The 17110-nt window shown below is 36.4% G+C and overlaps 5 protein-coding genes across 5 annotated transcripts; 1 reads left to right on the forward strand and 4 right to left on the reverse strand.

Annotated features, from left to right (window-relative positions):
- Window positions 1-281: 281 nt before the first annotated feature.
- On the reverse strand, window positions 282-4483 carry LOC6637963 (zinc-type alcohol dehydrogenase-like protein C1773.06c). Its single transcript, XM_002060947.4, has 3 exons — window positions 4411-4483; window positions 1213-2043; window positions 282-1145 (listed from the first exon to the last, which is right to left on the reverse strand). The coding sequence occupies exons 1-3, from the start codon at window positions 4467-4469 to the stop codon at window positions 728-730; spliced, it is 1308 nt and encodes a 435-aa protein (XP_002060983.1). The 5' UTR covers window positions 4470-4483; the 3' UTR covers window positions 282-727.
- A 5252-nt stretch (window positions 4484-9735) lies between these two features.
- On the forward strand, window positions 9736-12376 carry LOC6637962 (cytochrome b5). The gene is made up of 2 exons (XM_002060946.4): window positions 9736-9945; window positions 11908-12376. The coding sequence occupies exons 1-2, from the start codon at window positions 9826-9828 to the stop codon at window positions 12187-12189; spliced, it is 402 nt and encodes a 133-aa protein (XP_002060982.1). The 5' UTR covers window positions 9736-9825; the 3' UTR covers window positions 12190-12376.
- Window positions 12377-12748: 372 nt separating this feature from the next.
- On the reverse strand, window positions 12749-15046 carry LOC6637949 (glycerol-3-phosphate dehydrogenase, mitochondrial). Its single transcript, XM_002060945.4, has one exon. The coding sequence runs from the start codon at window positions 15002-15004 to the stop codon at window positions 12842-12844; it is 2163 nt and encodes a 720-aa protein (XP_002060981.1). The 5' UTR covers window positions 15005-15046; the 3' UTR covers window positions 12749-12841.
- Window positions 15047-15110: 64 nt separating this feature from the next.
- LOC6637948 (protein NCBP2AS2 homolog) lies at window positions 15111-15543 on the reverse strand. The gene is made up of 2 exons (XM_002060944.4): window positions 15371-15543; window positions 15111-15307 (listed from the first exon to the last, which is right to left on the reverse strand). Exons 1-2 carry the CDS (start codon window positions 15541-15543, stop codon window positions 15226-15228), a joined length of 255 nt encoding a protein of 84 aa, XP_002060980.1. The 3' UTR covers window positions 15111-15225.
- Window positions 15544-15572: 29 nt separating this feature from the next.
- On the reverse strand, window positions 15573-16300 carry LOC6637854 (mediator of RNA polymerase II transcription subunit 9). The gene is made up of 3 exons (XM_002060943.4): window positions 15989-16300; window positions 15798-15861; window positions 15573-15737 (listed from the first exon to the last, which is right to left on the reverse strand). The coding sequence occupies exons 1-3, from the start codon at window positions 16234-16236 to the stop codon at window positions 15573-15575; spliced, it is 477 nt and encodes a 158-aa protein (XP_002060979.1). The 5' UTR covers window positions 16237-16300.
- Window positions 16301-17110: the final 810 nt, after the last annotated feature.

Raw genomic sequence — 17110 nt, forward strand, 5'->3', positions numbered from 1 at the left:
TAAATTTAGGAAAAAATACGTTATTAAATCTAATAAGCTTCAAAATGTTTTTCAATCACTTTCGTTTAAAAAATCATGACCAAGTTTTCCTCATACATTTAATGCAATTTTCTGGTTTGTTTTATTATTCATGAATAGTAGAATATAATGTAGAGAGAGGGGGCACACATAATGAGTACAAACATCAAAGCGAATTCAATCGAAACATTTTTGCATCGCATGCGTAACAAATTATTTTCCATCTTGGTTTTTTCTTTTTTAATATATATAAATATTAGATATATATGCATAACATTTATTCTTTACTTTCATTTTCTGTTTCGGCTGATCAGAAATTATTATAAATAATTTGAAAAAAAAATGAAACAAAGAAAACAAATCATAAAATAATTTTTGCATCTAATCTCATTTCTTTTTTTTTGTTATCATTTGGGGCATTTTGTGGGTATTTGCCAAAATATAAGGTTTGCTTACAAAATAAAAAGTCAATCACAATCTATATATATATACATAATACTAATTAAAAGTGCCTAACAAATGAGTAGACTGACTGGATTTGGGATTAATTACTGGGGCATACAAACTAATGCGCGAAGAGAGAGTTTGTGTCCATTTTTTGTTTTGTTTTTTTTGGGTTTGTGTAAAACTAACAGAGATATAACCATAGTGAATGAGTTCATTTATGATGATGGACTCCACACTCAACTCTAATTCATCCGTCCGCCCTCTACTCGATATCATGGAAACGTAGAATGGCCCGTCCAGGTATTTCGGAATTGCACAATTTCTGTATAACTTCGGCAGCCTGTTCGCAGGGGAATACCGAATGTGGTGGTGGTTCAATCTTTTTGTTGGCCACCAGCTGGACCAGATCGGCCAACTGTTCGGCTGTGCCATTCGAAATGGGTATGATTTCCTGTTGATATTCATTCGATAGACGTGAGAATTTTGGTAGCAATTTCTCGGCAACTTCATCGCTAATAAGAACAACACCGCCCTTGGACAGGCAATGCATGGAACGATGTAGACTTCTTGAGGTGGTGCCAAAATCAATGACCACATCCACGGCACCACCGCACACATCCTTGGTGCGCTCAATGAGCTGTGGTTCGTATAGACATTCATTCCACTGAACCACACTGACGCTGCAAAGAGAAAACAAATGAAGGGTAAGTTGAGAGTCTCAATCACATTTCATGATTTTTTACTTACTTCTTGATCTCTGTGGCCAGACGGAAACCCTCGTCCCTCAAGCTGGCCACTGTGATGTCCACATTATCAGCTCCATTGGAAGCAAAATGATAGGAAGCAATACGCACAGCCCAAAGGGCAAGTCCTCCGGTGCCGACAATTAGGATTTTGCATTTTCTCTTCGGCTCTGAGCTGGCCCGCTGTTGCAGGATCTGTGTGACAACTGCCTGAGCTTTGAAAACGGCATTCATGGCCAAAAGTGCTCCAGTTGGCAGCATGGCCGCCACTTCCATGGCCAGACTGTCGGGTATGGGTACAATGTGCTTTAAATCGGGCACCACCATAAGTTCAGCATAACCAGCTGGTGTATCATCAAAGGGATATACAATAACCCTTTGTCCAATGCTCAGGCCACAATTGTTGGCCTCTGTTATTTCCGATCCCAAGGACTCAATAACTCCAGCCACTTCGAATCCTGGGAAAAAGGAGCCCTCACGTATGCCCTGATGGGCTGGCGATGATATCGATGTTATCGATGTCACGGATGGACAATAATCGCTCAATTCCGAAGATACCGATGACATGCTTGTTATCGAATTCGAACGTCCACGACGACTATAGCAAGCGCCGGCACACACAATCCTGATACGTGCACCCAAGGGCGGTGTATCCTCGATGGGTACAAAAAAGTTAAAGACGCAGTTCTTGGCACCCGGTCCGGGTGACTCAATTGACACTTGACGGCACAATTTGTTCATGTTGCTGCTGTGATGTGGATGATGTGGATCTGTCGGCGGCAAACTAGCAGCTGACGGCAAGGAAAACGAGGTATCTGTTGTTGTTTGAGTTCCGCTGAAAAGGGATTCAAGAAAAACACAATATTATTAATAACAATGACTTCTTGAAATGTTCATTCAACGGCCCATCAAAAAGGTAAATGAAGGTCATCATATCCCATTCCAACATACATATATTCTCTGTATCTATATCTTGTTTTTTTGTGCTTCTATTGCTTACTTATCGTATTCTTGTTCTATTTTGTTATTATTTTTTCAATGTTCAATGCCCCTCGTTCTCATTCCTATGTAAACGTTAATCTTTTACTTCAATGCCAACAACATTTTTTTGTTGTTTTTTATTTCGTTGTAAATATTTATTTATGATTTCTAGTCGTTAGGAGTGGAGGAGTTGCTCGAGTTAAGTGTTGATTATAGTGACACCAACTACTTAAATTAAAGGTCAATTTTGTTAAGGCTCTCATTCTACTTGGAAAAAGTTTGGAAAAGTCTCTCTCTCTCAATATATTGAAAATATATGCCGGATATAATCAATAAATAAATACATTATTCTTTTCTTACTTAGAATTTAATTATTATTTTATTTATTTAATTGTAGGAAAGTTACATCTCACGAAGTCTTCTTGCTAATTCACTCTGTAAATCTTTATAGTGGAAGTTATTTTATCTATTTGACGATCAATATAATACGATCAATAAAATACGCTCAAGTGACTAAAAGATTTGTTTTTTTTTGTTTATTGTGTTAATCGTGATTCTTAATCAAAAGGAGTTCTTTATTAGAAGTCTTTTGTTAACTAATCCATTAAAAACTCTCTTAAATTTAAAAAGGCAATACCTAAAAAGTTATTATTATTATTATTATTATTATGAAAGTATAGGATATAGTTATAAACTATCAACCTAACTATATTTTACAAGCACTGGGTACTAAGGCCTTCGGCTTAGACAAAAACTACATCCATACACTAGCCTGGGATTGGAACCCGGATCCTCGTTGTTCAGTTGACTAAATGACTGGGCCACTTAGCCAACTCATCTACCGAGGACTGCCACCTAAAAAGTTAATTCGTTTATTTTGATGAAAATCTTAGAATCTATTAGTAGTCAACTCAGCTTTTTGTGGAAAAGTCTCACACTTAGACTTTTAATTAATTTAGGCTGTCATTATATGCCGGAAGTTACCTCAGTACAATGAGAATAATTAACTCAAATAAAACGCGACAAAAAAAAAACATGTAAAATTTACAAAAACTTGACTTGTCTGTTGATAAGAAGTTAAAAACCAAAAATCTGCTTCAAAATTTACTTCCTTAGTTAAATATCTAAAAAATTCTTCGACATTTTTTCTTTTATTACAAAAGTAGACTGTAAATTAAAGTGTATAAAACTCTAAGTTGGATGTTATATTTGTTTCGTCTACTTTCTTGATGTGGACTTTGATTCGGGAAAAAAATATACATACATATGTATCTTGTAGGTTTTTCGTTATTTTTCATGTTACAACAAAAGTCAAACCTAAATTGTATTCATATTACTTTAATATTGGAGAATTCTTTAAAAGAATCCCATTTAAATTGAGTAAAACTCGCACGAATATCTTTCTCTGCACTACTCTAAAAAATCGAAAATATTTTAACCATTTTTGAAATATGTTTTTTATTATGTTACTTATTACTCTTTTGATTTATTTAAAATTAAATTAATCTCCTTAAAATGTTTTCAAATGTTAGACTCTAAATCTAGATCAATGGACCATTTTAGAAACATTAAATTTTAAGCTCTAATCACACAATTTTTTAGAAATTACCTTAAATTTAAAACTATACCCGAATTTCCCAATTAAAAACGTTCCGAAAAGATATCAAATGAGATATAAATTATTATTTTCCTTTAATTCTCACATTATAAGCATATTGATCTTAAAAATAATTATACCAAGTTAATGAAATTAATTTGTCTTCGTTATACTTGCTAAATTAAATGGTATTTTGTCACTTGGAAGTTGAAAGTATTATCTATAAATATTAATGACTCATTATTGATTCTATGGATATTGATTCTATTGATCCTTTCACTTTAACCAGACTCTTTGAACTCGTAGTGGAGTATTGGCCCTTGGCCTTTAATTAGTTATTGTCGGAAATGGCTATATAATTTACGGTTCGTTCGATATCGTATAGATAAAACAAAAAAGATGTCTAGCACTTCAATTAAGCTGATAAGAACTCGAACTAGATATAAATAATCCCTATCTATTCCATGTCAATAGCGTCTAGCACGAAAATTCAAATCACTTGCACATTTCATGTTAATTATTTCTTTTTTTTATTCCCGGGGGAAGCCCTCCTAAGCAACTAACATAAAAATTTATGGCCAGCAATTGGAAAATTCAATAAAAATCAATTAATTAATGATTTACCTTATTGAACTAAGCAAATTGTGCGGTTGTTGTTGTTGATTAAAAATTTCAACGGGCATATTGATCAATTTTTTTTTTCTGTTTTTGTTTTTGGTGAATTTGAATTTGTTTTACAAAAATTTTGTATTTGTTTATGACAATGATATCATTTGGCCTTATTTTTGGCTTATTTTTAGCAAGGATTTTTCGTTAACACACTTTGCTTTTGTCTCTTTTGTTGTAAAATTTGTTTTTTTTTCTTTCACAGATTTTTCTTTAATTGTGCTTTGTGCGTTTATTTTATTTTGTTTTTTCGCTCTGTCTCGTTTTGTTTTCTGACCAGCGCACTTCACTTCCAAAGAACAACTAAAATGTTTCCCCAGCGATGCGTCGCCTAAAAAGCAAAAAAACAAAAAAAAAATTCAAGCCGGCGAACGGCAACAACTACAACAAAAGCTCACAGATACAGATACATTTACAGTGCGCGTATGAAGTATATGTACATGTAAAATAATACCTTAAATGGCAAATAGTTTGACACCATTTTAAAAGTAAATACTAATTTACTATTATTTAGACTATATCACTAACTTATTAAAGTCTTAAAGCCAATTTTTAAAGTCTTTTGTAAAAAAACAAAAAACAGGATAATATTTAATTGCAAAATCCAAAATTTTCTAAATATAGACAACAAATAGATATAGACAACTTTATTTTGGTAATTTGGAATATTATGAATGTTAAGTTTTCAATTTAAAATGTTTAAAATATTCAAAAATATCTGGAAAACTTTTTAAACTGAAAACTAAAACATTTTTATTCTCACAACTCAGAAATCTAAAAGAGGTATTTAGAAATATAGAAATATTTACAAAGAAATATTTTACAAAGTTTCTTATGGTAAGTTTTAAGTTCAATTTTAAAGATTAATAATGAAAAATTTCTAATTTAATAGTGTCGAAATATTGTATATGCTTTTTATAAACTCAAAACAAGAACAGTATTTAGTCTTAAAACTACAAAACTTTAGAGAAATACTAAAAAGTTTTCATTTTCTACACCTACAGACTATTCCGAGGGCAAAATTTATTTTCCAAATTGTTTGAAAATTGAAATATCAGAAGATTTAATCGTAAAACAAATCTCAAAATTAGCATTAAAAGGTTTTCAAATGAATATTATATGAGAATTTTCAAATACGACTCTTTACAAATAATCTAAAAACTATTAGATAATAGTTAAGCAACCTGAACTGGATAAAAATATGCATATGCACACCGATTTTTGGAGAAGACTGTTGTCGCCTCTGTTTATTCACACACACACACGCACTGGATGCGTGCACTAAGCGTGAACATTGAGTAACGGCTACACAAATATAATTCAGATTATATATGCATACTATATATACATTGGGGATACATGGATATGTATATATACATTTGCATGGCCAAATGAAATGAAATTTACAACGAGAAATGCAATTAAATTAAAATATTTTAAGACCCAGAATTTATGGCTATTTTTGGTTTTTGGATTTTCTGTCAGTGTAGGAACGATTCGTCTACTCATTGTTGTTTTGGTTTTTTGTTTACGAATCAACTTCAGTAGTCAAGTGGAACATGGGGCCCAGAGACGGTTGCGGGAGGCAGTGGGTGGTGGGGCGGGAATGGAGGCCATATAAAAATCATAAACAAATTAAAAGTATAAAACTCAAAAAACAAAAGGAAAACACTTTCATTAGACCAACGCGTGTGACAGATTTATCTGGTCAAAACAAAGTTCAATTTGGTCAAGAGAAAATCGAAAAGACGTTGCCAGGCAGCGAAACGAAGGCCAAACAACATTTTCGTTTTTCTTTATTGGATGCTGCGTGTGGCTGTGTGGAAAATTGCCAAAGAGTGGGCGGGTCAGGTTAAAGAGGGATGTCCTATTAGTCACGTACCAAGCGATATTAAAGATCGAATGTAACTATCTATAAGTTTCCATTGATGAATTTGTAATTGAAATGCGTTTCGACGTTCGATGAAAAACCAAAACAAACAAACAAGCAACAAAAACTTACACAAGTCTCTTACTCACACTCCCTCTCTTTCTCACTCTCTCTCTCTGTCTGTTTGTCTGTCTCTTTCTTACTCTCCAAACACACTCAGAGTGAGCACGTGCACACGGCATGATAATCACGCACACGTTTCATGACCTGAACCAAGAATCGAGAATATACACACAGAGAACAGGCAGGGAGAATAGCAAACCGGAGAGCCGGCGCACTGCAAGGTTCCCAATTTCCATTTTTCATTCTCAACGTCACTCCTCATCCCTCTAAATCCCCTACATCCCACCCTCTAACCCTCCTCCTTTGTCCATCTACTATGTACTTATGTATCTGAAGCTGGAACTGAAGCCGTTGCCCGTTGCAGCAACCGGAATGCGGAGATACATTGTACAGTTGGCCACAATTGTGCATGAACAGTTGTTAAAATTTACAAGTTTCTTAATTGAGATAGTCTTTTATCTAAGAAAGTTGTTTGTTCTAAAAAGGCGTGATTGAAGACCAACTGGAAAGCCTTTAAGTATTTGCAGCTCCAATATCCAGATAATTTCTCAAGATTCAACTTATACATAATCAGTTTATACCTAATTAAAATATGTCTTCAATATACACAATCTGATATAATCCAATTTGGAATTGCCTATGATCCATCAAAGTAGTTAAAACTAGGAATAAATACTTTAATAAAAAAACAAAAATTACTGATATACACTGGAGAACAACCAATTAGAATCGACTTTGACTGATAGAATTAGTTGATACTACCAAGAAGTCGGTTCGGACTAAAATATAATGATAAAGGAAACCACAAAACTCGCTTTACTTAAATATACACTCCAGGTTAACTATTTAGAATTACTATTACTCATTTAAAGTAATTGCATTACCCAACGAACTGTATTTACAATACACTAAAGAGAGATAAATAATCGGCTATACCTGAAGACAATACGGAAACACATTAGAAAACTTGAAGCTTGAAAGTACGTTCGCGGCTAACTATTTAAAACCGCTATTAGGCATTAAAAGTAGTTATCACTATGAAGAATCGCGTTTAAACTGAATTGTAAGGATGGAAACGTTAATTTGGTTTATTCATTTAAAAACAGAGACGCCTTCACTTGAAAATATACTTAAGGATAATAATTTAGAACCATTTGGAATGACTAGCGAAATACTCCATATATTATGTACATAAATGTAATGAAAAGTTAGAGTAAATCTTTCTTTGAACTAGAAGCTTTAAGAAAGTAGTTAGAGTATTCAGAATACTTGTAAGTGGTCAATCGTTCTTGGATTTTAAAATTTAAATAGCTTAGAAGTTAAAATATCGTTCTTGAAGTAAGATATGTATTTCTATAATTTTCCCCCCCGATTGCTGGCATAATGCAAGGAAGAATCAGGTTATTCTCCTATATAGTTGAAGGTGAACTTAATCGATAGACTGTCTGTATGTACATATATGGCTAGAAAAACAATACAAAAAAATTGTATCTTTCCTTTGTCTGTTGACGGAAATTGGTCTTTGTTTCACATATATGGATTATATGCATCTGTATCTGATATTTACGCAGTAAAAGTGATAAAATAAATCTTTTCTTGTGTGAGGTCATATTTGCTCATTTATATATACATACATATAATCAGGAGTTAGCAGAGAACTGATAACTGATATGGAGAAACATCTGCTGTATACCAAGGAGTGGATAAAGTGAAAGTGCCATAAAGACATGCAAAATATTACGACAAGAAAACATTCACTTGAATTTGTTTGTTGTTTATCGAAAGACATAATTTAAAACAATTAAGGAGTTGCCTCTGGCTTGAATGAGAGATCAAGCGCGTAGTTTATTTATTACTTGTTCAATTTTTGGCTTTGACATTAATTTATTTTGTCAATTGAAAACATTTGTTTCGCCTCACTTAAATGATCAAATTCCAGTCAATTGTACTTTTAAATTTTTTATTATTCTAATTTCGATTCGATTGTGATGATTGATTGGCAAGACGAGTGTACACAGTATGTGGAACACTTAGCATTAAATTTTATGATAATCACTTCTGCTAACTATTTTTAGTCTCTTTGTCTAACCAGTCACACACACACACACTCACAGAGTCTAAGGGTGATCCCAATCCGCATGGGAATCTAACAATCTTGTTTTCTATTGATTAATTTATTAATCGATTCGATTTTTTTAAAAGTAAATAAGACAATAAATAAAATCGTGTTTTTTGGATGAGAGATTGGAAGTGTGTCGCTGGGGGGGAATCTCCAGGTGCTGATATCAAATGATTTTTGTTTAGTGTCGTGTATTTACAAGGTACTTTAATTGATATCAAGATGATGGGTTTGTTTACCAAAATCAAAATCAAAATTGTCAACTTTCTCTCTCTCTCTCTTGTTTTTTCTAAATTGGTATACATAGATGTTTGTATATACCGCCCTTTCACATATTACGCAGCAAAATGTCCTGCGTTACCTCAAGGACTACGTGCCAAATGCCATGCCATGGCACCTGATTAAAATATATACCCAAAGAAAGGCCGAAAAAAATGCTTAACCGTCGTCCATATGAAAAAGTTTTCTTTACAAATTGCGTAATAACTTACCCTTGTATAAAAAATGTGTTAAAACTTTAGTTCTATTTTTCCTTGCTGTCTCTCAAAAATCTTATTTTGTCTTTGTTATTAAAAAATTTCAATATTGTTACTGTTAACTTTAGTTTATTTATTTATTCTTTTATTTCAATTTTATTTTTAGTTTAATTTTTATGTTCTTTCCGTGCAAAATTGTATGTTTTCACAATGTGGTTTAATTCTTATTTATGAAGGACCACAGCCGCACCGCGTATTGAGGCAGCAGGCAGCAGGATACGTTTGACTTTGAAGTCTCCTTTGTAAATGCAAATGCTTTTCCCAACATGTAAGTGTAAATATAAGTAGCGAGCATGCGCATGCTGTAATAAGGGAAATTAATGTTTGCTTTTTGAAATTGATCTAATAGCGCGCGCTTAAAAAGTGAGTGGAACTAGTTCGAACAGTTAAAATGTTATCGACTATCGAATTGCCACTCGATTCTAGTTTTGTAAAAAACCTATCGGTTAATCGACATTCCGGAGCAACGCCTATCGGTTAATCGACATTCCGGAGCAAAACCTATCGTTTATCGATTGATTGCAAAAGGAGTAAAACTTGGATTCGCCTTGTCTGAACTGGGCAAGTGTTGGTAACACGAATTCGCTTCGCTTTCGCTGCAAACCACACACATTAAATTTGCTGTACAAGTGTTAGTCAACATAAAAACAACAAATATAAAAATTTTTTTCCACACAAATTAGTCAACGCGCAACAAATCAACAAGTGATAGACCAAAAAAGAAAATGTCGGCCGACGAACAGAAAACATATACGCGTGCCGAGGTGGCTAAACACAATTCAAATAAGGACACCTGGCTACTCATACACAATAATATTTACGATGTGACGGAATTTCTGAATGAGGTGAGAACACATGCTGCCCTTCCCACAACCACCCACCTTGCTTCACCTCTCGGCGTTCGATCCAAGAGATTCATCAACAAATCTGGGCGTTAGAGGTGGAACTTATAAAATTGTCTTATCATTGCGACTTGACTAGTTTTTTTCTTAATAGGTCTGAATTGAGATCTGATACGGGCGAGATGACGTGACGACGTAGTTTGAGGGGAGAGTGAGAGAACGTGGATTAACCTTGTTTATGCTCTTCGTGTGTTTCTGTGTGTGTGTGTGTGTGTGTACTTTGACCTCTGAACCTGCCTGCATATGGCTGATGGTTTCATTGATTCACATTTTGCTATGGAAGTTTCTAGTAGTGTGTCACACACACACATATCTACCTATTTGTGTCTGTGTGAGAAAGTCTTACGTCGTTGTGTCGTGAAATTTTTTTGTCAAGACACTTTGCTACGCAAGAAACGGGTCAAAATGGTTAAACATTTGCATATGACTTGGCGGCTTTCTATCTCCGTCTCTTCCTTTTTTTTTTTGTCTTTCTATTTCTATCCCATTCTTATGTAATTGCATTGTTCTAAACGCATTATTATCACTTCCTTTGCCCCCTTCTGCAGGTCATTTAGCTTATCTCAAAGCTCTAACACACACCACGCCCCCGCGCTCTCTACTCTTTGTGTGTTTGGGCTTTCTCCTGATAAGACCGCAATAAGCCGGTAAAAAAACAGTCATCTCACCATTATGAGGCAAAATTCTATAATTAAAAAAAACTAATAGTAAATAATTCAAACCTAAGGATGATGTTTCTTAACAATGTTTAGTCGAAATTTCATGACTACCATGAAAACGATAGGAACTTGAATTCTCTTTAGTCATGATAACATGAAGTGATTCCACACTGATATGATACAATTGTAATCAACAAATAAAACAACCTTGCTGATTTTAGCAATCGAGGTCTAGAGAACCCTAGAAGTAACCCTTAGCCATTTCGGTATGATTTTTATAATGGATTAAAGAAAATGGAACAACCGATTTAACCAAATGAATTGGTGCTTATTCTAGCAGTTGACAGAAAGAGTATATGAAGACTTAATAACTTAAGAATGTTTATTAAAGTAAAAAAAAAGATAAAACCAAAAACTGTAAAGCGAAAGGAATATACCCTCCCTTCTACTATATATGTATTTCGGTTTACTTGCATGATAGCTTGAATACTTCACTCGCAAATGGAATAAAAATAGAACAACGGATAAGAATATCGAAAAGAAGAGTTTAAGATGCACAATTAAATAACTCTTATACATTTCGGTTCGTGTTCATGATACAATGCATACTTTCCAATTCACAAATTGTTTTCAAATAAAATGGGTTTTACCTGAAATGATCAGGTTTTAGTTCCTTTTAAATAACTAAACTACATAACGGTTTGCTTTTATAATAACATAAGAAGAGAAATGTTTATCAAAATAGTTTTATTTACCAATTACCGATTCGGATTCAAACCAATATTAACGCGATTTTCCAATATTAGACCGATAATAAGCGGTGTTAAATTAAGCGTCTTACATTTCGGTTTACTTCTATGATAAAGATATCACTAGCAAATGGTTATCAAAATGGAACAACTGATATAAAATGAAGACACATTTTTATCAGAATAGAACAACCGATAATAGTTTCCGATTCAACTTGGGCGGGGGAAAAATCGCATTAAACAAACGTCATACATTTCGGTTTTGTTGCTATTTTTATCTGTCTTTTTGTTTCTGTCTCATACCTTCGGCTGATTTGTCATGTTTTATTGATGTATTCCTCTTGAGATTTCACGGTCAGTCTGCCGATCATTTGCATGACGCCTAGACCAATCCCTGGTTCCCTCCCCCACTCTCTATTCCAAATCCCTAAACAATTATTCAATGTATTCAAGTTTCTTATTTGCTTTTGTTTTGTGTCTTTCTTTCCATGGTTTAGCATCCCGGCGGTGAGGAAGTACTGATCGAACAGGCTGGCAAAGATGCCACCGAGAATTTTGAGGATGTTGGCCATAGCAACGATGCCCGCGAAATGATGCGTAAATACAAAATTGGAGAACTTGTCGAAAGCGAAAGGACTAATGTGGCCCAAAAGTCAGAGCCCACCTGGAGTACAGATAATCAGTCAGAGGAGAGTTCAATTAAATCGTGGGTCCTGCCCTTGGTTCTATGTCTGGTGGCTACGCTCTTCTATAAATATTTCTTTGGCCAGGCCAAGTAGGAGGAAGCAAATGAGTGAAGAAGAAGGAAATGGATGCGATGTTTTTTTTATATATACAAATTTGTAGTAAATTTTTTGTTAATGTGCTAAGTTGATAATGTTCGAACAATCACAAAACACACACACAGAGAATGTTTGTGTGTAATAATGTAATTGGCATTTCTATTTTCCATTTTTTACAAAATAACATTTCGTTGTAATTCCTTTTTTATAGACGGTGGGGCTTGATATTCTTAACTTTCCGATTAAATATATAAATGTATGTATATGAAAAAAGAAAAATTGTTCCATTATCTGTTTGGCCTGTAATGCTAAAATCTTTATTATAAGGGCATAAAATAAGGCAGGACAAGACTAGAAGTAAGTTCTTTAAGTTAATTACATGGCAAAGAGTATTCCTTTAGTCTGGAGTTACCTTCATTTCACATGGTTCTGGCATCAGCTCTTAGAGACTTCGATTCGATTGGTTGACCCTTTGATCGCAGTTCAAAAACTATAAACTGATATTGTGCCCAAAGGGGATAAGATTAAGAGGACTAAAAGTAAATGACAAACTTCATTTAAAACAGAATACTCTCACCCCTCTGGATAAGTTTATTATTAGGTAATTAGTGAGAGAGGATACTAAAAAACAAAAGGACATTTCAGCCAGTTAGAGACCACCGCCAGATCTTTCCATTTTAACAAAACGTGAACCATTTTGATTGGCCAGCACCGACAACTTTTCATTGGTGTGCATTTTGGCATATCTCAAGTACGCCGTATCGCCATGAACTACGGCAGACATCAGGAGAAGGAATTCGTATAGATTTACCTTGCCCTGGGCATGACAATCAATATCACGGAGAACATCATGCATCAGATCGATGGGCACTTCCTTCAGACCCATGGATTTCATGGCCTTGCAACAGTTCGAAATGGAAACATAACCCGTATTGCTCAAGTCGAGTTGACGAAATTGTCCGGCGTATTTCTCCACTTGCTTTATGGACATTTTAATGGGAATCGTTAGATGGGGCGAATCTTCGGTATTCAATTGACCCATTTGAGTGTAGAGGAAACGACGTGCATCCTGAATCTGTTGATTCCTTTGTCTGGGTGACCATTTCAGCTCCGCAGCCATAATCTCAGCCACTTTGGGTAGAATCTCTTCGGCCACCTGAACATTCAGGAAGGCCACACGCAGGCGACGAGCAATCATGTCGGTCAGAGTGCAGGCATGTTCCCGTATGCCCTGATTGACTTCTGCCTCGATGTAGGGAAACTCCGTGTGCAGCCGTTTGCCAATGATGGGCCAAGATTTGCCACTGCTGTCCGCATTGACGGCCACTTTGAAGGCATTCGAGCCGTAGGTGTTGGCCAAATGCACGGCCACATCACGCTCCAAACCAAAGTCCTGGACGAGACGTATAAACATCTTGGGCGACCAGCCGGAGGCGCCATCCAACTTACACGACAAACCAGTCACGGATTGAGGTCTCAGTGGTTGCAGATCACCATATTGAATGGCGGCATTTACCGCCTTCTCGGCCAGCAATCGGAACGAGGTCCAAGTGCCACCCACAATGGAGATCATTTGACCAGCTCCCAGATTAATGACATGATTTCTCAATTGCGTCTGCCGCAGCAAATCCGATTCAACGGGCAGCGGCTTAAAGCCACCCCAGGCGGCCAGGACATCACATCTGCGGACATCCCAGTAGTGAGGATTCACATAGCTTTTAATGCCCTCCAAGAGAAGTTGCACCTCCAGCTCCGTGGATTGTGGCAATGCATGTGGATCTCGCATCTCTTCGGTGGTTCCCACTAAAGTGTGTCCTTGCCAGGGTAAGAAAAAAATGGTTCTACCATCCTTGGTATGGGGATCAAAGAGGCCCACTTGCTCGGGGCAATAGAAAGGTGGCAAAACTATATGAGATGCCCAACTTTGAGTGCATAGTGGAGCAGCTTCCGCATCCTCCATGTTGCGTATATCATCGCTGAGGTGGCCGGTAGCATTGATAACCATTTTGGCCTTGATCTTATACTGTTTGCCAGTCAATTGATCCACAGCCTTGGCTCCTATGACATTGCCCTCCGGTGACTTTTTGTCCTTGATTAGCTCCACCACACGCATATGATTACAGACATCCGCTCCATAGCGGGCGGCGGTCAGAGCCACCGATAAACACATTCGGGCATCATCATGCTGTCCCTCATAGAAAACGAAAGCTCCACAAAGTTCGCGTTTGCGCAGCATTGGAAAGATCTCCATGGCCTTGTCCGATGAGATGTAGTGAAACGTTTTATTGCCCTTCGGAGCCATCATGTGGTAAATGGATAATTTTAACCAATAGATTGGAGTCTGCCACCAATGATGGACGGGCAACATGAGCGGCACTGGTTGATTCAGATGCGGAGCCATGTTGGCAATGAAACTCCGCTCTCTCAGAGCGCTACGCACCCGTCGAAAGGCAGCCAAATCGAGTCTACCAATGGCCTGCTCCAAGTCCCGAAGGCCACCATGAAGCAATTTGCTCGATTTGGATGAAGCTCCACTGCCAAAGTCATCAGCCTCCACCAGAGCAGTCTTTAAACCTCGTGTGGCTGCATCCAGGGCACAACCTGATCCAACAGCACCACCGCCAATTATCAGTATATCGTATTCCGTGCGGCTTAGGGCATCCAGACACATTTTCCTTGACGGCAACTCACGTTTCATTTGCGGCGGTGGCGGTGGCGAGTCATCCAATCCATCTCTATTCCGAATCATAGACGGATGATAGGTCATGCGACATGATCCTACAATTACAGCCATTTGATAGAATTTTGCCATCTTGCGCGATTTATCTAACCAAAAATTCAATTTACTACAAAAATATAGGAAATTGGAGCCAAAACATAAAATTTACATAAAACGAGTCATATGACAAACTGGATCATTGAAGTAGAAATAAAATTTATTTTTAGAGTGGTAATTCCTGACTATAACTATTGAAAATTTTGAACGCCTATTATGCCTTGCCTATATACAAATTTGATTTTGACATTTTTCACCTATTTCTTCTTATTTTTAAGATCTTGCTTTACCCCTTCGATCTCTTTGCGTACATTATCTTTAAACAGATTTATAAAGGACCTGGAAAGAGAAGAATCTATTGAATGAAAATATGTACTCAAAAAAAAAAAACAGAGTACTCACTTGAAACGCTCTGGCGTCATATCATGGAGACCCTGTTCCCTGGCTATGCTCTTGCCCCGGTACATCATGGAGACAACTAGCTGGGCAGCTCGTCGCATGGGATAACTATCAGCCATGCGCTGGATCAGCTGCTCATTGTTTGCCAAATATCTCATCAATAGCCTGAGAACCATATCGTCTGCTTATGCTGCTACGGTTCTGACTAGAATTCAGTGTCTTTATATTTGCGTATCAGTTGCTGTTTGAGTTTCAGTTGACTACGCAAAAGTTCCTGACGCTGCAGTTGCTCCTCTTTGTTGTAGTCGATGCCGGGCAGTTGCCTAATTTGCTCCCGTGCCGATTCGAAACGTTTTTGCAACTCGAAGATCTACGAATAGGGTAAAAGAGGTTTTTCATTACTCGTTTAACATTGAAAGGACAGGCGCACCTTGTGATTGCAGTCCTGGGATTCGCGCAATTTCACAGCGTTCTCCAGAGGATCCTTTTCCACACTAAATGTATTAAATTATATAATGAGTTGGCAAATTGTGTTTTGGTACAAGAATTGCAAATACTAATTGCCCAATTTTAAGACGCAATAGAAATTATTTAAATTTCCTTTGTCTGCGGAACACTTACCACCTGACTATATCGTATATTATTGGCAAAATTTCAATCTCAAGCTGATCCACTGTCAACTGTCCGCTGACACTGCCGCTACCGCTTCCACTGCCACCGCCGCTTCCACCACCAATACCGTTCGATGTTTGCGTCTCCTGTGAGATCGCCGGCTCAAAGGGTGAATTGGAGGTCTGAACCAATCCGTCGGCAGTTAATATAGGTTTCCTGTCCTCGATTAGGCTTTGGTTAACCGGTGATAGTTCCATTTAAATGCCCCAAAATCAACAATTTCACAAACAAATTGTATTTGCCGCTGATGTCTGGCAACCCTGAATTGCAATCAGTGCGTTGTCTATCGATATCCGGCGATACACCAAAACAATCGATTACAGTTGGGTAACAATTTTGCAGAGAGTGTTATCGTTGTGCTCGGCGCGCCAATTTCGAAATTGAAACCGCAAAGCTGGTGTTAAGTGTGTTAATTGTTCGTTTGGTGATTTATAAACAGGCGCTCACAAAATTAGCAAATCAATTTGCACTTGCAAAACTTTATTGAATCGATTGACAGGGAATAGACATATGTATCCTCCATTTACGACTTTTTTTTTTATTTTTGGTTCATTTGATCAATGGTCATAAAAAAATTCTTCGCTTGATTTTTGTGTAGCAAATGCTGCTAGCTAATATAAATTAACAGCAATCGATGCGATGTTAATTAAAAGGCCCCTAAAAATGTTTGTTCATGGCAGATTAATTAAGATGGGTGGGGGTAGGCAGACAATTTCATTTCATTTTATTTTACGTTTAAAAAAATGTGCAAGAAAGATCGATAACTGTAACAACGAATTGCGTCTTTGACTTTCATTGTGCAAAATAAATTAATTTCACTTAAAAAAACCTTGCTATTGATGGCAATTTAAAAAACAATTGAGAAATATTTAATTTGCCTTCAATTGAAAGAAGAATGCTTGTCTGTACATACATATAAGTAAAAATATTGTACATACAAATACACAAATGATAATAAACTTTTTCGACTTATTCGGCAATTCTTAAAATTGGCCTTTGCTCAATTAGGACCTTCAATTATCACAAACCGCAGAGCGCGTTTGGGGCGACACGAGCTAAACTTATGAATGA

The sequence above is a fragment of the Drosophila willistoni genome, assembly GCF_018902025.1.
Source record: "Drosophila willistoni isolate 14030-0811.24 chromosome 2L unlocalized genomic scaffold, UCI_dwil_1.1 Seg72.1, whole genome shotgun sequence".
NCBI lineage: Eukaryota > Metazoa > Arthropoda > Insecta > Diptera > Drosophilidae > Drosophila > Drosophila willistoni.